General features: G+C 42.9%; 1 protein-coding gene across 1 annotated transcript in view; it reads left to right on the forward strand.

Moving 5' to 3' along the window:
• The window catches only part of LOC126355869 (solute carrier family 22 member 7-like), a 349,916-nt gene that overhangs the window by 297,072 nt on the left and 29,982 nt on the right, over positions 1-22,862 (forward strand). Inside the window, exon 4 of the mRNA XM_050006368.1 lies at positions 9,653-9,895. Within this exon, the coding sequence (XP_049862325.1) occupies positions 9,653-9,895 (243 nt within the window). The remainder of the gene's footprint in view (positions 1-9,652; positions 9,896-22,862) is intronic.

Here is a 22,862-nt window from a genome sequence, read left to right on the forward strand (position 1 = left end):
AGGAACCTAGAAAGTACAGCCACCCTCTAAAAAGATAACTTACAAAACCCTCGTTCCACCAATATCTCAGCATTGCTAATAAGTCTGCGACCTGCACCAAATATGATGGATACAGAAAACAGAGTAGACCCAAAGAAGAGCATGTAACGCCGGAAATGCATATCTTCCTATTTCCATCTATTGCGCTATAATTTTTTTCCTTATTTTGTTACCTGTAGATATGAAATTTCGGTGTCTTTATATATTGTAACTGTTTAACAATTTGTGTACATATACACTCCTGGAAATTGAAATAAGAACACAGTGAATTCATTGTCCCAGGAACGGGAAACTTTATTGACACATTCCTGGGGTCAGATACATCACATGATCACACTGACAGAACCACAGGCACATAGACACAGGCAACAGAGCATGCACAATGTCGGCACTAGTACAGTGTATATCCACCTTTCGCAGCAATGCAGGGTGCCATTCTCCCATGGAGACGATCGTGGAGATGCTGGATGTAGTCCTGTGGAACGGCTTGCCATGCCATTTCCACCTGGCGCCTCAGTTGGACCAGCGTTCGTGCTAGACGTGCAGACCGCGTGAGACGACGCTTCATCCAGTCCCAAACATGCTCAATGGGGGACAGATCCGGAGATCTTGCTGGCCAGGGTAGTTGACTTACACCTTCTAGAGCACGTTGGGTGGCACGGGATACATGCGGACGTGCAATGTCCTGTTGGAACAGCAAGTTCTCTTCTCGGTCTAGGAATGGTAGAACGATGGGTTTGATGACGGTTTGGATGTACCGTGCACTATTCAGTGTCCCCTCGACGATCACCAGAGGTGTCCGGCCAGTGTAGGAGATCGCTCCCCACACCATGATGCCGGGTGTTGGCCCTGTGTGCATCGGTCGTATGCAGTCCTGATTGTGGCGCTCACCTGCACGGCGCCAAACACGCATACGACCATCATTGGCACCAAGGCAGAAGCGACTCTCATCGCTGAAGACGACACGTCTCCATTCGTCCCTCCATTCACGCTTGTCGCGACACCACTGGAGGCGGGCTGCACGATGTTGTGGCGTGAGCGGAAGACGGCCTAACGGTGTGCGGGACCATAGCCCAGCTTCATGGAGACGGTTGCGAATGGTCCTCGCCGATACCCCAGGAGCAACAGTGTCCCTAATTTGCTGGGAAGTGGCGGTGCGGTCCCCTACGGCACTGCGTAGGATCCGACGGTCTTGGCGTGCATCCGTGCGTCGCTGCGGTCCGGTCCCAGGTCGACGGGCACGTGCACTTTCCGCCGACCACTGGCGACAACATCGATGTACTGTGGAGACCTCACGCCCCACGTGTTGAGCAATTCGGCGGTACGTCCACCCGGCCTCCCGCATGCCCACTATACGCCCTCGCTCAAAGTCCGTCAACTGCACATACGGTTCACGTTCACGCTGTCGCGGCATGCTACCAGTGTTAAAGACTGCGATGGAACTCCGTATGTCACGGCAAACTGGCTGACACTGAAGGCGGCGGTGCACAAATGCTGCGCAGCTAGCGCCATTCGACGGCCAACACCGCGGTTCGTGGTGTGTCCGCTGTGCCGTGCGTGTGATCATTGCTTGTACAGCCCTCTCGCAGTGTCCGGAGCAAGTATGGTGGGTCTGACACACCGGTGTCAATGTGTTCTTTTTTCCATTTCCAGGAGTGTATATTTATTCATTTATGCCGATGTATAATTTGTTTGTTTTTCAAATATTATTTGTATTTTTACACTGGGTCTTGCCTAGGGAAAACTATGCTATCGAACGATAACATCGATAGGTCGTGTGGAGAACCAAAGTGTTTAGGATCTTGGGTAGTGTTAACTCTGACGCGTGAAGCGCGGGCACAGCAGGGAGAGTCTGGCTGGAGTAGGGCGGTTGAGCTGGTGTGTCGTGTGAAGCTCCCTCGAGTTGCAGTACTTTCGGGTTTTGGCATCATGTAACTGTGCTCTACTTGCTATGATAGTTTCTGGAACGGTGTCGCGGACGGTAAACATTAGCAGGCACACATCGGGAACCTGTTTCGCATGGTGACTGTGTCGAGAAGAAGGCGCGCTAACATCCTGCTTCTGCAACAGCTACGACTGACAATAAGTGATTGTCGCCACCTCCTCGATCGACGACTTCAAACCTTCAATCAACCAACAAGGAAGACTGAAAGCACTTAAAGTAGTAGGACTGTATGACAGACCTCAGCTTTTGAAACTATTCCATTAGTATCACTAAGATACAGCAACTTAGCATGAACCTTTGTTGCTCATTGTCCCAAATGCATTACCAAGCAGGGTACCTTACTTTCCCGAAATGAACTCGAGTGTCGTTGAAATTCACACGCCAGCAATAAAGTAATATCATTCGATTACACTGCTTTAATTTCAAAGTTCAATTAAAGTATTCATAGCTATATTTAGATTACACAAGCACAAATTAACAGTGCGAGTTTTGGTACCATATTTTAGCTTACCTGTGACTGCAGCTCGGCTTGATACGTACTAAATTTTACTGTTGTTAATTGTTCAGAATCATTTAATTCAAGTTCAAAGTTAAATCTCTTATTTCTAAATTGCGTAGATTCAAGTAGCTTTTGAAATGATTGTTGAGGTAGCCCAAGACTAAACTTATGTTATTGAATTTCGTAGCGCTTCAGATACAACGTTGACTATTAATTTCAGTCACTAAATTAACTTTCAATTTTCCGGGTTTACTCATTCTTTTGCTAAATTAAGTCAGAGTGTAGCGAAATTTATTACTTCTGACAAACATTCAGTTTTCACACAACACATGTCAACCTTCAGTTGCCACGCTTTTAGTGTTAATTACATGTGCAATAACCTTCCTTTTTCAGTTATTATAGTAGTTGTCCATAGGACTGGCGACATTAATTTTCCCCATATCTCAAATATCTAATTAACGCCAGTTAATTGTTAACGTAACGACAGCACATTAACTTTCTTTATTAACTTCACCCCTTTCCAAAATTAATTTCCACAAGTTACACTTGCGTTTTTCCTTTCATTTAGATGTAACCCTTTCGTCCTTCTTTACCGTCAGATTAACTTTGGTTACGATTGCTTTTTCCAAATTTCCATTAGGTACACGCGGTTCAATTTTTACTGTCATTAAGGTCGATAAGTGAGGGGGAGGTTACAATCAGTACATTTCGTTATAAATTCAGTAACGCAAAAGCATCATGGAGATGCAAAAGCCAATTCAAGCAGCAGCGTCGACTAATAGAATTAGTGTTGAAAGTTGCGTTAGAATTAGTAGAGGGTCGGGTAAACGTGCAACCTCATTGGTTTTCGGCTCAATAATGTGCCTTAGAGGTGGTTACACAGTGCAACGTTTACGTCCCTTTGGCAAACTTCGCTCTAGACTCCTTAGATGTTACTGACTCATCTAGAAGGTGATGGTAATTACAGAATACGGCAACATCTGCAAATAAAATTAGTAATGTAGGTAGTTAAGTAACTGTAGATGACAAGTAGTTATTGAAATTGAACACAGTTTATTTTAACAAATCAAGTAGAATTCATTTGCAGATGGCGGTCTTACAGTAGAAGAAATAAGACAGAAAGAGTTTTAACAAGAACAGTACGTCAGCAAGAGTCACGTATGTGTCCAGTGAAGCTAGCAGCACAACTTATCTGAACAAAGAGAACTACCATAGCAAGGAAACAGTACACTTGGGCGCTCAGTTTCGAAGTCCGGAAGTGCCATAACTTCAGGAAAATCGGAAGTTAAAGGCCCTCATTTAATTCTGCTCTCACAGAAAATCTGTAATAAAACGGTCAAACAATATCTATTTAACTTCTCTTTAGCAACGCCAGTTAGCAACAAATTACTTTAAACAGAGTTTTGTTCACAGCAGCAGATCACGACTCTGCAAAAGATATTGGTTCAGGTCGCTTCGTGTCTTGACACCTATGTAGAGTTTTCGCAGTCTGACTTCACATATCACCCGTCAATGACGAATTAAGTTACGAGATCAACACACAGCATAAAACTTGGTCTTTCACACACGGGGTGGCCGATATGTCGCACAGAAGTTGTCTCCAGCACTGCCTATCCCGAACTCATTACCCAGGCTGGGACCACAGCTGAGGCACAAAAGACCCAGCACCACTGACGCGTCTCCATTACAGAGCATTCTGTTCCATACAGAGAAAATTGCTTTTATGGCGATCGTTCAAATATGGCAAATAAAACATGTGGTTGTTTGCCGCCTGGAAACCACTGGTTCTCTTATTAGTGAAAAATTCATATTGAAACCTTTGGCAATACTGGTTTACACAAAGAAAACGTGTTTAAATAAACATAAAACTTAAAGGGGACAGTTGTTCCGAAACGCCCTAAACAATATAGGCTATTCCTTCTGTAATTGTTCTTGGCAGTCTGCGAGTACACTGCTGCCACACTCTGACAACAACCTGATACATGTGCAGCTCGCATCTCTGTAATATGAGAAATAAGAAACCTCCAAGTTTTAATACATCAACAAGTCTCGACTTGTCTGGGACCTTAATGTAAGGAGATTCACACATCTCAGCACAGCCCCGTCCCATTACATAATCATGTTTTCACTTCCGATTTTACCATTTAGATTCAGAACCAGTCTTGACTCGTCTCAGACCTTGCTGACTAGGAATACATACACGTATAGCAGAGGGCCAGAAAGGGACGAAGGGGTGGGGGAGAGGGGCAGCGAGTTTCAAGACCCATATCCCTCTGGTTCCTGGAATCATGGTTGTTGTTGTTGTGCTCTTCAGTCCTGAGACTGGTATGACGCAGCTCTCCATGCTACTCTATCCTGTGCAAGCTTCTTCATCTCCTAGTACCTTCTGCAGGATACATCCTTCTGAATCTGCTTAGTGTATTCATCTCTTGGTCTTCCTCTACGATTTTTACCTTACGCACTGCCCTCCACTACTAAATTGGTGACCCCTTGATGCCTCAGAACATGTCCTACCAACCAATCCTTTCTTCTAGTCAAGTTGTGCCACAAACTCCTCATCTCCCCAATTCTATTCAATAATTCCTCATTAGTTATGTGACTACCCATATAATCTTCAGCATTCTTCTGTAGCACCACATTTCGAAAGCTTCTATTCTCTTCTTGTCTAAACTATTTATCGTCCATGTTTCACTTCCACACATAGCTACACTCCATACAAATACATTGAGAAACGACTTCCTGACACTTAAATCTATACTCGATGTTTACAAATTTCTCTTCTTCAGAATCGTTTTTTGCCATTTCCAGTCTACATTTTATATCCTCTCTACTTCGACCATCATCAGTTATTTTGCTCCCAAAATAGCATAACTCCTTTACTACTTTAAGTGTCTCATTCCCTAATCTAATTCGCTCAGCATCACCCGATTTAATTCGACTACATTCCATTATCCTCGATTTGCTTTTGTTGATGTTCATCGATACCCTCCTTTCAAGACACTGTCCATTCCGTTCAACTGTTCTTCAAAGTCCTTTGCTCTCTCTGACTGAGTTACAGTTTCATTGGCGAACCTCAAAGTTTTTATTATTTCTCCATGGATTTTAATACCTACTCCAAACTGTTTTATTGTTTCCTTTACTGCTTGCTCAATATACAAATTGAATAGCATCGGGGAGAGGCTATAGCCCTGTCTCACTCCCTTCCGAACCACTGCTTCCCTTTTGTGCCTCTCGACTCTTATAACTGCCATCTGCTTTCTGTACAAATTGTAAATAGCCTTTCTCTCCCTGTATTTTAGCCCTGCCACCTTCAGAATTTAAAAGAGAGTATTCCAGTCAACATTATCAAAAGCTTTCTCTAAGTTTACAAATGCTAGAAATGTAGGTTTGCCTTTCCTTAATCTTTCTTCTAAGATGCGTCTTAGGGTCAGTATTGCCTCACGTGTTCCAGCATTTCTACGGAATCCAAACTGATCTTCCTCGAGGTTGGTTTCCACCAGTTTTTCCATTCGTCTGTAAAGAATTCGCGTTAGTATTTTGCAGCTGTGACTTATTAAACTGATAGTTCGATAATTTTCACATCTGTCAACACTTGCTTTCTTTGGGATTGGAATTATTATATTCTTCTAGAAGTCTGAGGGTATTTCGCCTGTTCATACATGTTGCTCACCAGATGATAGAGTTTTGTCAGGACTGGCTCTCCCAAGGCTGTCAGTAGTTCCAATGGAATGTTGTCTACTCCCGGGGCCTTGTTTCGACTTAAGTCTTTCAGTTCTCTGTCAAACTCTTCACGCAGTATCATAACTCCCATTTGATCTTCATCTACATCCTCTTCCATTTCCATAATATTGTCCTCAAGAACATCGTCCCTGTATAGACCCTCTATATACTCTTTCCACCTTTCTGCTTTCCCTTCTTTGCTTAGAACTGGGTTTACATCAGAGCTCTTGATATTCATGCAAGTTTTTCTCTTCTGCAAAGGTCTCTTTAATTTTCCTGTAGGCAGTATCTATCTTACCATTCGTGAGATAAGCCTCTACATTCTTACATTTGTCCTCTAGCCCTCCCTGCTTAGTCATTATGCGCTTTCTGTCGATCTCATTTTTGAGACGTTTGTATTCCTTTTTGACTGCTTCACTTACTACATTTTTGTATTTTCTCCTTTCATCAATTAAATTCAGTATCTCTTCTGTTATCCAAGGATTTCTACAACCCCTCGTCTTTTTACCTACTTGATTCTCTGCTGCCTTCACTATTTCATTCCTCAAAGTTACCCATTCTTCTTCTACTGTATCTCTTTCCCCTATTCCTGTCAATTGTTCCCTTATGCTCACCCTGAATCTCTGTACAACCTCTGGTTCTTTCAGTTTATCCAGGTCCCATCTCCTTAAAATCCCACCTTTTTGCAGTTTCTTCAGTTTTAATCTACAGTTCATAACCAATAGATTATATAATCTACCTGAAACCTTCTAATATCTCCAAGGTTCTTCCATGTATACAACCTTCTTTCATGATTCTTGAACCAAGTGTTAGCTATGATTAAGTTATGCTCTGTGCATAATTCTACCAGGCGGCTTCCTCTTTCATTTCTCAGCCCCAATCCATATTCACCTACTACGTTTCCTTCTCTTTCTTTTGCTATTCTCGAAATCCAGTCACCCATGACTATTAAATTTTCGTCGACCTTCACTACCTGAATAATTTCTTTTATCTCATCATACATTTCATCCATTTCTTCATCATCTGCAGAGCTAGTTGGCATATAAACTTGTACTACTGTAGTAGGCATGGGCTTCGTGTCTATCTTGGCACCAATAATGCGTTCACTGTGCTGTTTATAGTAGCTTACCCGCCCTCCTATTTTTTTATTCATTTTTAAACCTACTCCTGCATTACCCCTATTTGCTTTTGTATTTATAACTCTGTATTCACCTGACCAAGAGTGTTGATCGCTCCTGCTATCGAAATTCACTAATTCCTACTGTATCTGACTTTAACCTATCCATCTCCCTTTTTAAATTTTCTAACCTACCTGCCTGATTAAGGTATCCGACATTCCACGCTCCAATCCGTAGAACGCCAGTTATCTTTCTCCTGATAACGTCCTCCTGAGTAGTCCCTACCCGGAGATCCGAATGGGGGACTATTTTACCTCCGGAATATTTTACCCAAGAGGACGCCATCATCATTTAATCGTACAGTAAAGCTGCATGCCCTCGATAAAAATACGGCTGTAGTTTCCCCATTCTTTCAGCCGTTCGCAGTAACACAACACCAAGGCCGTTTTGGTTAGTATTACAGGGCCAGATCAGTCAATCATCCAGACTGTTGCCCCTGCAACTACTGAAAAGGCTGCTGCCCCTTTTGAGGAACCACACGTTTGTCTGTCCTCTCAACAGATACCCCTCTGTTGTGGTTGCACCTACGGTACGGCTATCTGTGTCGTTGAGGCACATAAGGCTCCCCACCGATGGCAAGGTCCATGGTTCATGGGGGGGCGGGGGGGGGGGGGGCGGAATCACGGTATGCACAGGTTTTAGATGTGAACAACAGGACTGATTGTTGAAGGGGGCCTGAAGGCTCGCTGCTTTGTACCATAAATAGTAAGTCATTTTGTCATAATACGAGAGAAGGAAAGTTGGTACTCACCATGTAGCGGAGATTCTGAGTCACGATAGGCACAATAAAAAGATTCACACAATCATAGATTTCGGCCATTAAGGCCTTTGTCAGCAGTAGACATAAATACACACACGTACACACACGCAAGCGCAACTTGCACACCTGTCTGCAGTCTCAGAGAGCAGAAACTAAACTTGGCAGTGTAGTTTCAGCTCTCTGAGACTGCAGACGTGTGTGCAAGTTGCGCTTGCGTGAGTGTGTGTGTGCGTGTGTGTATGTGTATCTACTACTGACAAAGGCCTTAATGGCCGAAAGCTATGACTGTATAAATCATTTTGTTGTGCCTATCGCGACTCAGAATCTCCGCTATATGGTGAGTAGCAACTTTCCTTTTCTCGTATTGTTACATTCCATCCTGGATTTTCCATTGTCTGAAATCATATTTTCATAATTTTAATCATCAGGGTCTCAATGTTTCAGGACAATGCGACTCCCCATACTGCAGTTCCCACCATAAACGAATCTCTGAATGGCTTGACTAGTCCTCTGATTCGTCACCTACAGCGAACGTCTCAAATACGACGGGATGACGTATACTTCCTACGGGCCTCTAGCCAGCAACTTTTGTGACTGACCCACCATGTCTTTCAGGCACGGCAGGAGGTTCCCCAAGGCCACATTACGAGGCTGTTTGCTTCCACAACACGATAAACACAAATGTATCTTGGGGCCCACGGGTGTCACATCTCATACTGATGTTAATTTACACTATTTCCGGAAGGAATAAAAGTCTAATCATTTATCAACTCGTCATGTGATGAACATCTCCACAGTCTCATATACATCGGAATGGTGCTTCATCTTGTAATATTTCCCTTCTAGGTCAGTATATGAAATACTTTTGTTTTCTCCGGTAATGTCTATTGGAACTTTTCTCAGACATGTGTCAGCATACTGAGTCATAAATTTCATGTCGTCCAGTAGATACCTACATCGGTGCAGAAGAAACGATGCTGCTCGCACTGCTAAGGAACTATTTGTCGTGGCGTGTTCGTCCATTATTATATTTCGGCTTCTGGTTAGGTGCTTGCGCAGCAACAAGTTTGAACTAGCTCCATCAACTCAATCACAATGGAAAGGCCATTTACTGCAGGCGTGTTCTTAAGCCGACCTGAAAAATATCGTGTACGAGGGCTGAAAAAAAAAAGAATCAAGGCTCATATTATAACTTTGTGTACTTAGAAAATACGTTCAGTTGCTTGTGGTTACCCAAGCTAGTACCCATCTCCGCCCACATACGTTGACATTTTCGCATGTGCCACTGTTCAAAACATTTGTGCATTTCACCGCGTATAGAGACAATTCAAGGTCAGAAAACAATCGCGTGTCAATATGACACTACAAAAAGTTCTTCAGTAGTATCAAGAATCTCTCTACTTGTCTGGATGTAATTATTTCGGGTATTTAGTTTTCCACTGTTTTCGCGTCACATGAGTACGCAGTGAGCTCCTCTTTTACGCCCTACCGCTATTTCCTCCTTGTTACAGGGAAGGAGCCTCGTTCAGCAAGTGCCTGATGTACAACCAGAGCGATGTGGCGGACTCCGGCGGCAGCAGGGAGACTGTGAAGTGCCAGCACGGCTGGGAGTACGACGATACGTGGTTCTCCCTGACGGTGACGTCACAGATGAACTGGGTCTGCGACAACCAGCAGCCCGTCAATGACGTCTTGTTCTACTCACAGATTATTGGAGTTGCCCTGGGGTTGCTGTTTGGCTACATGGGCGACATGTGCGTAGCTATTTTTTAAAGGCTGGTTTAATCCATCATGAATCACTTAATGATTTTGATTAATTCACGAAAAGAGAAACTGATTATTTTTAGCAAATAAGAAGTTGAGCTATTTTTAGAAGTTTTGATTGGTTTTTCAATAACGACAGATACGTGGTACATTCTTCACAAGTCACTACCTTTTCAATCACTATAATGAGAGTACATTATCATTATCGTCGACGTCTTCCTACACGCACTACATTGCATTTCCGCATTGGGTCTTTTTCTGCAGGCACTGTTGTGAAGTCAGTTACTTGTTAATGCACCATGGATTTTTTCATTAGTACTAGACATTTATGTTGATAAATAGAGAAGAGCAAAAGATGATCTTATTTGTTCATAGAAGCCAAAGATACTTAAGGGTTTAGTTGCATAAGGATTTTACAGCGCTTTTTTGTGTCCACACTCTCTCTCACACACACACACACACACACACACACACACACACACTCACACAGCTATCGTTCACACTTTTCTATAATAAATACTAAGTTGAGCTCAAGAAGCTGAAAGTAGATTAATATTACACATCATTGACCTAAGATTTAAGATATGTCAGTACCATGTATTGCACTGTGACAGTATGTTATAGAATCAATTTTTTACTATCAAATTACAGGACGTATATACAGGCATTTCAGTTGCACAAAATTTTGTCAACTGACCATGGTTTCGATTGCAGTAGGGCAATCTTCATCAGAATAGAAAGTTACATGGAGTACATGTAATCACATCATGGTTTAAAATGTCTGAGCAAAAGTGCTCGCGCCAAACAGAAAACATTGTGTGATTACATGTATTCCATGTAAATTCTTTTTCTGATGAAGATTGGACTGGTGCAATCGAAATCGTGGTCAGTTTATATACGTCCTGTAATTAAATAGCTTATAGTTGCTGGATCACAGCCAACCAAATGTTTTGCTATTAGTTTTCTACCAATCCATACTCTGTTCTATAAGGAAATATAATATATAGGATAATTATGTAAGATGTATTTGTAAATTTAGGGTTTTAGTTGTCCTCGTATTTGCCTTGGGCTGTATGTAACACATATTTATTCCCAGGTTGAAAGGGTTATTTTGAGTTTTCGATTTATTTTTTCCTGCTATATGTAAATAAAGTTTGTCCATGTTCTGTAATCATAACCAGAACTTTAGGGCAGTACCAACTGACGATTTCTTAATGTGGATAAAAATTTGTTTGATGTGCTCCATTATGTTCTTAGAAACTAAATCCTTAAAAAGATTTTTATTGTATAACCAGCTACTGTTTTTGCTTTTCCTCTGATGTCTCTTGGATTGCTGGAGTTTAAGAGACCAAACTACGAGGTTATTAGTCTCTCCATAGTATGTGTGTCAAGCCAGGTGGTTTCACAGACGGGAAGGACACAGAAAACAAATCCTGATGAACCCATTTTAACTGAGAATCAATAACATTTAGAGATACAAGCAAGTAGAAGTGAGTGAGGTGTAGGTAGGAGAAAATGGGTGTATTGCTCCGCCCAGACAGCAGTTGGAGGCCCCCAAAACATGTTATGTAGTGGGAGATGCACCCTCTGCATGCGACTGGCTTTTACTCTCACTCTATTATCACAACACAAACTAGCAACACAGACAAGTTTATAAAACGTCAGGAAAGACAACAGCGACGATGAGTTAGTAAACCAACGACATACAAGTAAAAGAGTAAGAACTTGAAATGTGCGAAGTCCAAAAGCCAGGCTGGGCCACCGATCAAGGGCAGCCACATACCCCATGGGTCGGAGCAGGCTACAGGGAATCCCTCCAACCACTCAAGAGACTGACGATGCCATTATGCCCTCCCTCACAGAGACGATGTGGGGCGGCAGGTGGAAAATAAAGAATTATTTATATTTTCTGTTTTTTGCCATTCTCTACACAGGCTCTCTAACTACAACGTTGGCAATCAGAACGTGATTAGCAAAAATGTGATGCCTGTAATTAGAGTTCACTGTGTCTACTCTGATGGAGAATTTAAGTTATTGATTATTGAAGTTCATTACTCCGAGGATTTAGGATTATGTCTGGCATTCATAGAAAATGCAGTTTACTATAACAATTTTCACTATATTCTGAAAACTATAAAGCATAAAATACCAGACATATAATTACCCGTATCAGCTATTGTACTATCAGAGCTGTTCAGAGTCTATTGCGCGGATCCTATTATCCCTAGATAACGAAAACTGTTCAATAAACGTTACCGATGTAAATGTTCAAAGAGAATGCTCGCCAAAGTTTGATCAAAATTTGATCAAATGCCACGCTAGTAATGGTAGAATGTCTGTCCTACAGCAACACGTAAAAATACGACATACACAAACTGAGACTAAATCACTGGAGTCGCTCCATAATTAACACTTTACCCCAAAGCAAACTCATTGTTAAGTGCATATCGAGTTACGTAATACAGCATCCACGGCCGTTCCTCGCAACTGCACAAACGCGACGCGGCTTCCGACATGGAGTGCGCGCTGATACGAATCTAGAAGAGAACTGGGGCCTTACTCTTTGGGGGGCGGGCTGGCAGCAGCTTAGTACGCCGCTCTACAGCCTACAGACTTTTTTGTAAGAAAAGGAAGAAGAAAGAAACAAGGAAAAACAAGCGATAAAATGATGACTTAAGGTGTGAAAAAGCGTAAAAATGTGGAAAGTTAAAAAAGAAAGTAAAAGGGGTTGGCAATGTCGTAAAAATACACAGGAATCGGAGAAGTAACATAGTAGACACACAATTAAAAAAACATGGCGACACTCTGGTTTCTGCTCACAAGAGATAAAAAATCACACCCAGCGACAGAGTGATGGCTGTTCGCTACACGTCCCTAAAGACACACCACAGAACACTCACTGGAAACACACACTGTAAAACACTGCACGAAAATGGTGGCACAAATGTGACCCTCCCGAGCCAAAGGCAGATGGGGGGCGGGATCTGGAGGAGGGAGAAAAAAACAAGGAGGGAGGAGAGGAGAAAACGAAAGGGGTGGAACCAAGGAGGGAGAGAACTCATAAGGGGGGGAGAGGGGCAGGGCAGACGCGAGAGGGAATAAGAAAAGGCAGAGGAGGGAAACGCAAAAGGACTCGGGGGAAAGAAGGGGGCAGCGAGAGGGGAGGTGGGGAAAAAAGAGGAAGGAAGGGGGTGAGAGGGAGCCCAGGAAAAGGACAGAGGAAAGGAGGGAGAGTGAGGATCAGAGTTGATAGGAGGGATAAATGGAGTAAGAGAGGGCATCATCCGGGAGGGGGAGTTGATGAAAGCCATCTTGGGAAAGGAGATGTAGGGTGTAGAGATGGAGGGTAGGGGGGACACAACAGTGAAGACGTGGCAGGGGGCGGGGAGTTACTCTAGCTCGCACGCTCTTATTTATATAGCTGCGGTGCGGACCGCCGAAGGCGCAGCCGATAACATTTGGCCTCTTGACCAGCGGCTCGGGCTAGTAAAAAACCACTTCATGTTACTAAATAAATAATTGCTTCATTCGCTGAAGACCAATGGAGCTCTCGATTTAAATGTGCGATCAGCACACAGGATAATATCTATAATAAAATTCTAATGTGGTTAGGTTAAATACTTTTGGTGAGAGAATTAGTTTAGTTGTACTGCATGCAATAGATGAGCTCTGAGCTTGCCCTTTGGAGAGATGCTACAGCTATAGTTTTATAGCACCTGTTTGAAACTTCTCACATCTTTGTTATTATAACGTATCTCCATTCTACCTAAATCTAAATATCCTAACTTTTTCTAAGCACTTACTTAACTATTTTGCTTCTGAACTTTTAGGACTCAAAAACAGAAAATCATGAATTTCAACCAAGCTATTACTTTGTGAGATCCAGCATGGTGTTACCTTTAAATTGCAATGAAAAAGGAATCTGAATATAAATTTTGAAGTTTCTAGCCCCTTCGTGTTGCGCCGATGATTTTTACGTAAAATGTCAAAATTTCGAAAAGTGTTGAAGTTACTAAACTGAAACTTAACACATTATTATTTTAGCATCATTCCTGACATACTATCAACTTTTCAGATTATTTATTTTACTTTTAAGGTAATGTGCAACACTCGTGACAGTGGACTAGGCTGGCTCACAATGGAAAGAATATGAATTTTATATGGCGTGAGTAGGCTGCTTCTCTACAACGAAGAGAAACCACCTTCACTGCTAAAATTTGAAAACAGACCAGCGAATCTGCCATCAGCAGCTAGCACCATAGGCAGTATATCAACAACTTTAGGTTTTCACTGTGTCTGTGTGTGTAGGAGAGGGGGGGGGAGGCAGATTAGGGCATTCCAGTAAGATGTAGGCACTCAGCACCCATCAGATTGGCACCACACTGATAGTGGGGTGGCCTTGGGTAAGACAAGCGTAGCCAATGTGAAGCTGACAGAGAATGGCAGATTCTCCGTGAGAAGCAGGAAGAGAAGATTGCCACATGGCCGTGGTCGCTTTTATTTCTCGCAGTCTTTTCGAAGAAAGCAGGACACACAAATCAGTGTTCAGCTGATGGTGGAGAGTCGACCACAGGCCCCGTTCTGGCACCCTCAACTTCAAAGTCATCATCCTGATAGCTAACTTAGCCAAGAAATCAGCATGTTCGTTTACTGGTATCCCTGACGTGGCCTGGGATCCAGACAAAGACGATCAATAGTCTGTCTCGATTAAAGTCAGAAAGGGGATATGAACAATCACGACCAGTGGTGGTCGAGGGCAGCGCTGGTCGATAGCCTGATGACAAGGTTCCAGAGGCTTCAGATACTGCAGTTACTAGCATATTTGATGTTCATTTCGCTTCAGGTGATAATTTTAAACCTTTAAATTTATACTGTTGTTTCATAGTACATGAAATTATCACCTAATTTTAATTTAACGGTGTTAATACGCTATTAATATACACTGGTGAGGTTCGGTCGCTCAGTGGTTGAGAGCCATACTACTGACCCAAAGGGCATGGGTTTGGCACCTGGTCAGTCGTACAATATTTATCTGATACTTTTCACTTTTGGGAGTGATTTGCATTTATTAAATACACATAATTGCGCTGTGGTTCGAGGGTTCACATTGAGCTGTAGGTACCACTGCAGCTCACTGGGTAAGTCAGTTGTATGGCTGGAGGAAGGTAACAGGATATGTGAGAGTGGGTGTGACACATATATGCGCCCATGATTCGCTCGCTGTCACTGCGTTCGACAGATATATCTATTTACGACATTCTGTTGATTTTAGCTAATGGACTAACTGGAATGACGAGTTTCATGCCGATAATTGTAAACTGAGGCGATAAAAGTTATGGGATACCCCCTAAAAACAATTCGGACATCCTTTTGCCCCGTGTAGTGGGGCACTTCGATACAGCATGGATTCAACAAGTTGTTGGAAGTCTCCTGGAGCTGCACTGCCTCTATAGACATCCATAACTGCCAAAGCGTTGCCGGTGAAGGATTCTGTGCACACAGTGACCTCTCGACTAAGCCCCATATTCTGTGCACACAGTGACCTCTCGACTAAGCCCCATAAATGTTCGATAGGATTCATGTCGGGCGACCTGGCTGTCCATATCATTCGCTCGAATTGTCCAGAATGTTCTGCAAAACGATCTCGAACAATTGTGGCCCACTTACGTGGCTCATTGTCTTCTATAAAAATTCCATCTTTGTGTCCAAGTAGCCAAACATAACCATTTCCAGTTCAGTTGGATCAGCATATCCTGTCTGTTCCATGCAGACACAGCCCATACCATTATGGAGTCACGAGTAGCTTGTTGACAACTGTGTCCACGGCCTCATGGGGTCTGCGCCCCTTCAAACCCTGCCATCAGCTCTTACCAAGTGAAATCTGGACTATTTTCTGCAGTTGTCTAGGGTGCGACCAGTGTTTTGGCGGGCCCTATTGCCATAGCCCAGTAACGCCATATTTCGCCGCACTACCCTGACGGTTACGTTCGTCGTTCATCCGCATTGATTTCTGTCGTCATTTGACACAGTGTTGCTTGTCTGTAAGCACTGACAACTCCACGCAAACACCGCTGCTCTCGGTTGTTAAGTGAAGGCCGCCGAGCAATGCATTGTCCTTGGTGAGAGGTAGCGCCTGAAATTTGGTATTCTACGTAAACTTTTGGCATTATGGAGCTCGGAATATTGAATTCCCTAGCGATTTCCGAAGGGGTATGTCTCATGGGTCTAGGCAGAACCACCATGCCGCATTCAAAGTCTGTTAATTCCCGTTGTACGGCCATAATCCGTTCGGAAACCTTTTAACATGGATCACCCGAGTAAAAATGACAATTCCGGCAATATACTGACCTCTCATACGTTGTGAACGCCATATTATTTCCATATTTACATGTGCATATCGCTATCCCAATACTTTTGTCACCTCAGTGTAACGCTATTGGTTAATGACAAAAGATAAAGAAGAACGAGATGTAGAGAGATAACTCATCACTGGTTGAACTTACAGTGATGAGCCAACTGTTACGACCACCACCCACCACGAGATTGAATGCTGCCGTGTGGCGATGTTGACACTAGAAGCTGTAACGAGAGCACAAAGGAACTTCAGAAAATAAACTACGCATGTCGCCTCACAATAAGTCCATTGTACAACAAGAGTGTCACATAGTCGTTAGAGCCAAGAGGGACAGCCGCGTGGTCTTAGGCGCCTTGCCACGGATCGCGCGTCTCCCCCCATCGTAGGTTCGAGTCCTCTCTCTGGCATGGATGTGTGTGTTTATCACTGTATAAGTGTATATGTATGTGTTATAATTATGTTTTATGATTTTGGTTGGGGTAGCTTTAAATATTGTGGGCTAACATGAGACTTTTTGTTAACTTAGACCGCGATAACACTCGTATGGACATCAGCTGCATCGAAGTACGTACGATATAATATTTTTTAAACACAACGCGCAACTCAAGGCCGTCTAATAAATAGTTTGCATGAGTGTTGTTATTTAGAAAAGAAAATTTGGGCATTCTTACGTAAATTGTAATTATTAACATGGGGCTCAGGGGCTACTGGTTATTTATATATCAAATTACGCAAAGATTAACTGAGATATTGCGGAATGTAATGATTTTCAATATTTCTTGTTCGTTATTTGCAAGGCGAAACTGGACAGAATCTCATCTGGCGTTAGGCGGCCAAAATGAAACATACTGAGCTCTTTCAGTGCTGTGAATTTTAGTAAATGAAATCTATCACTACTGTCTTTAACTTTGAAATTAATGAAAGATCAAAATTAAGAAGTCACTCGCATTTACATTTACTAACATGAATTGTCAGGGTAATGGCCGACTAAATCCTGCTAGGGGAGATGAGCTCCCTGCACTACGAAGTTCTGTAAGAATGTCGTTAATTATAATTAGTGGTTGCGCTCTTGAGAGGTGACAACTAAGTCCATAATACACTGTTTCAAAAATACAGATAAAACGTACGTTAATTGTCAAACAGCACTACAATGGCGGTCTACCGCTAGACGAAACAAAACAGGAGAGCTGGTTTAATCAAAGCATTGTCTCTGATCTTCATGGCCTATATTACACAGAGATTATACTAAAAAACTGTGTTTTGTTAATTACATCGATATTTATGTTTTGATTATTATAACTTATCTTCTTTATTATTTGTTATACATCGCGCAGACGTACTTAGTCCTTAGATAATTTATCTTTCACTCGTCTCATAACAAAAACTTGTTTTCCCTTTCTCCAAATGTCCATTTATGTGACGCACCGTCATATGTTGTCCTTAGCGTAAGTTAGTTTCAGTTAGATTAAGCAGGGCGTAAGGATAGGGGCCGCTGACCCCAGCAGTTTGGTCCCATAGGAAATTTACTACATATTTCCAAAAAAACATAGTCAGTTGAGAGTTTCGGGTTTCCTGTAGACAGAGTTGTGCTGCAGTACGGGTAACCGATGCATCACACTGTACGATGGAACCGAAGCGACATCTAGAAATGTACTCGAAAGTTCAAGTACAAGGAAGAGAACGAATCTTGTGCACAAAAGGCCTAAATTGCATACAGATTCACTGTGAAATTCTGGCTCTATATGGACCACAAGCAATGTCTCGCCCAGAAGCAAGGATATGCCGCAAAAAATTTGACCAATGCCGCACAGATATGAGCGATGATGACCGAGAAGTTCAGATCTTTCCATCTTTTCAGCAAGCTGAAAAGACGTCTGGGGAGGGGGGGGGGGGAGAAGGCAGATTTTTGAACTGAGAGAACTTTCACATAGTGATTCTTGAATGACTGCAGGACCAAGGAGCGGATTTCTGTCGTCAAGGAACTCAACGATTGGTAAAATGTTCCAACGGTTGTTGTGCAGAGATTTGGTAACTATGCGGAAAAATACTGTCATTTATCTGAGTCACTTCGAAATGTAGTGCATCACTCAACAAAAGCTACTTGACCTGCGGAAATAATGCGTAACTTACGTTTTCGAGTCCCCTCGTACATACACTGACTTGAAAGAAGTCGTGGGCATACGTCATGTACACATACAAATGACGGTAGTATCGGATAGACTGGGTTTAAAGGGTCAGAACATTGACGAAGCTGTCATTTGTACAGAGATGATAGTGTGAAAAATTATCCGGTGTAATCATGGTCGCACGACGGGAATTAACTGACTTTAAACGCTGAATGGTAGTTGGAAATAGACGCATGGGTCATTCCATTATGGAAAGCGTTAGGGATTAAAATATTCCGAGATACAGAGCTCCAAGAGTGCGCCGGGAATGCCAAATTTCAGGCATTACTTCTCACCGAGGACAACGCAGTGGCCGACGGCCTTTACTTAACGACTGAGAGCAGCGGTGTTTGCGTAGAGCTGTCAATGCTAACAGACAAGCAACACAGCGTGAAATAATCGCAGAAATAAATGTAAGACATACGACGAGCGCAACCGTTGAGACAGTGCGGTGAAATTTGGCGATAATGGATCAAGACAGCAGACGACTGACGCGAGTGCCTTTGTTAGCATCACGACATCGCCTTCAGTGCGTCTCATGGGATGGTCACATTACTAACTTTCGCAGTTATGGATATATATAGTGGCAGCATGGCTCAGTATTTCTACGGTTGATTTTAAACGACTTTTTGAGTAAATACCACGTCGTGTTTCTGCGCTTCACTGGGAAAAGCATTTATGACATGATGTTAGGAGGGATCCCACGACACTTGTCACCTCAGTGTAAGTGGGGCGCAAATAGGGAAATCCACTGAGATACGTGGCTCAGCAAAGTGCAGACTGTTATGACACTACACCTTGGAACGAGCGTCCTGAAAACGGTGAAACTGGTCACCTGTTCACGTGCTACTGTCGTGAGTATCTACGGAAAATGGATGAACGACTGTGGAACCACGAGCAGGCGACAAGCTTTCGAATGTCTGTACCTTATCACAGAACAAGGAGGTCAGAAGCTTGTGTCCACAGCTCGTCGTCGCGCGGTCGCGTTCTCACTTCCCGAGCACGGGGTTCTGGGTTCGATTCTCGGTGGGGTCAGGGATTTTCACCTGCCTCGAGATGACTGGGTGGTTGTATTGTCCTCATTATTTCATCCTCATTCATGAAAGCGGTGAGATTGGGCTGAGCAAAGGTTGGGAATTTGTACAGGCGCAGTTGAGCGCCCCACAAACCAAAGATCATCATTAGAAGCTTGCCCATGAAAAATAATGGGCTGCAATCTGCGGGATATCTGAAAACAGAGTACAATGGTGGTACAGACACTAGCTTTTGGAGCATACCATGTAGCGTACGTGGTTGAACATAGATTCTCTGTAGCAGGTGACCTCTATGTGTTCCCAAGCTATTCCACCAACATCCTCAACATACCGTCCCATGGATTCAGGCTGGTGGAGCAGTATTATGCTAAAGTGAACACTGATCTGGGTTTTCATGGGTCCTGTGGCACTGTCGAAGGTATAATGACAGATTTGGATTGCATGTTTAGTGCTGTGGACCACTTATATCCCTTCTAGCTTAATGTATTCCCGGACGGCAACGACATCTTCCACCAGGATAACTGTCTGTGTTACAAGGCCAGAATCGTACTGCAGCGGTTTGAGAAGCATGATTGTGAACTCATTTTGAGCATGAGCTCGATGGAATATATTTGGGATGCTATCGGGCAAATCCATGACATGCACAATCGCTGATGCATGAGCTCCAAAGGGAGATAAAGACACTATTAAAAAGCTGGTCATAATGCTTTGGTCCATCAGTGCAATTACAGGGGTAAGCTTCACTGGGTATTCTGCGTATTTTTGTTGAAATGAAATGAAACGTGCGTGTAGCACTGTTGGCCGGAAGTCCCATTCTGGGAAGTTCGGTCACCAGGTGCAAGTATTTGTTTTTATTCGACGCCACTACCGCGTCTTTCGCATCGATGATGATGAAATGATTTTGAGGGTAACACACGAGCACCCAGTGTCCAGTGGAAAAAATCCCCGACCCGGCCAGGAATCGAATACAGAGCCTCCTGATCGATAGTCAGCATTGCGAAGATCGAGACCATGAGCTGCTGACTGTATTGTTGAACGCGGGCAGCGAAGAAACGGAATAGACTGACGAAGGTGAAAAACTGAACTATTTTCTCATCAACAGTGTCTACTTTATGAAACGGGTCGCATGCCTCATCACCTGAACCATTTAAGTTCTTCTTCATTCATGTTTCGCCTCGTGCATTGCGTTTTGTAACTACATTTAACACATTCAGCACTGATAACTCTGCTCTTCGACTGCCTAGATGAACTGGCGATTATATTGTAAATTTAAAGAATAATTAGACATTAATGAAGCATCTCATAGGTACATATATATACATCATTTTAAACCCCATACATTACAGTTTAGGAAATACGCTTGCTTTTATAAACAGGGTGTCCCATTTATCTTGACCATCCTAAATAACTGTTTGTCCAGATGCAAATTACAAAATGTTTGAAGCAAATGTTCTTTAGCCGTCAGGGAGACATCAATCGGCATGATTGCCTTTGTTGTAGCTTTGTTTTTTACAACGATATGACTTTTTTTAAATGATACCCTGTATTTTTTATTCGGTAATTCAATTCTCCTCCTAAAGACGTACTCAAAAATGTATCACAGTGTACCATTCACTGAAACATAACGTTATTAGTTACATAACACAACACTGACTTTGAGCCTGAGGTCACAAACTCGTCCACATGCTAGAGTTGTCAGAAAACAAGGGAAAACCAAGTAAAAACATAACACAAAATTGACTTTGACTCTCCTGTACCATTGCCCAGGAGTAGAACATTCAAAGGTGCTCAAAGTGGTGATCCTGGACACTGATACACTGGTGCACCCGTCGAATGAAAGAATTATTTACTGCTCCCAGTGTTGCCAGCTGAAGAGAATTACAAGCAAGCATGATACATTCCTGCATGTCCTCTGAAATTGTTGGAATATCGCAATAGACAACGTCTTAAATGCATCCCCGAAGAAAAAAGTCCAGAGGATTTAAATCAGGAGACCTAGCAGACCAAGCAACTGTTCCTCCTCGACCAATCCATCTGGCAGGATACCTTCGGTTCAGAACACGACGTGCACGCTAGGCATTATGTTCATCTGAGGAAGCTGGCACACACTGTGCCGTTTAGACTACCATTGATGAAATAAGGGCCAATAATTGTAGTACTGAGCATCCCACACCAGACGTTGACTCACCATCGATGCTGATGTTCCACCTGTCTAAGCCATCGTGGGTTGTCGCTGGACCAATAATGCATGTCTCTTGTGTTTACCTGTCCTTTGTTTGAGAAGGAACATTCATCGGTAAATAGAACATTGGAGAAGAAGTTCGGGTTGTCCAGGATTTGCTGCTGTGCCCACTGACAGAACTGTACATGGTTCTGGAAATCATTCCCATGCAATTCTTGATGTAGGTGGGCATGGTAAGGATGAAACCGGTGACGTGTAAGAATACGATGTACACTGTTTTTAGGAATGCCAATTTCGTGTTCACCCTGTCGTGTGCTCACATGTGGATTCACAGCAACGGAAGCGAGAACAGCAACTTCGGCAGCTTCGTCTGTGCGAGTGCTACAACGATTGCGTTGTCGTGGGTTGAAACTTCCCGTTTCCTGAAGCGTTGCAACAAGACGAGAAAACATCCATCGGGAAAGTGGTTTCTTGACAGGTTATCGCTCTGTACAGTTCACTGCCTGCGTAGCATTTGGCCTACCTTCTACAACAACAAAAAAGAAACATCTGTCGATGCAGTTTGTAAGAAGGACAGCCTTTACTGTATGCCTACTCTACACAACAGTATTTAAAAGGACTACACTACTATACTAAATGTACCCGTACATAAGATAACAATATTTGCAATTACTGTTCTGCTAACTTACATTCCCCACAGATGAGTAGCATTTCTATCTTCTCTTCGTTGGTGTACATTCTAGTCACACAACTCTCCAACCGACGATGGTTGACAGAATTATGGGTGTGCATTCTACTTATGTTTACGTTTGTCCTGTATCAACGTCAGCACGCGGATGTGTTCCATTACCTCGAGTACCTGCACTAAGCGCTGGGAGCGTCATCGCCGTTGTTGTATTACGTAATTAATAACGCTGTGTTTCAGTGAATGGTACACTGTGACACATTTTAAATACGTCTGTAGGAAAGGAAATGAATTACCGAAAGAAAAATACAGGGTGCCATTCAAAAAAGTCATACTGCTGTTCACATGTTTGTAAAAAACAAAGCTATAACGAAGGCAATCGTGCTGATTGATGTCCCCCCTGGCGGGTACAGCACATTTGCTTGAAACATTTCGTAATTTTCATCTGCACAAACAGTTATTTAGGGTGGCCAAGATAAATGCGTACCCTATATATGTGTGTGTGTTTGCATTAGTACAGATATATTAGGGTTTCC

Source organism: Schistocerca gregaria, chromosome 3, assembly GCF_023897955.1.
Source record: "Schistocerca gregaria isolate iqSchGreg1 chromosome 3, iqSchGreg1.2, whole genome shotgun sequence".
Classification (NCBI taxonomy): Eukaryota; Metazoa; Arthropoda; class Insecta; order Orthoptera; family Acrididae; genus Schistocerca; species Schistocerca gregaria.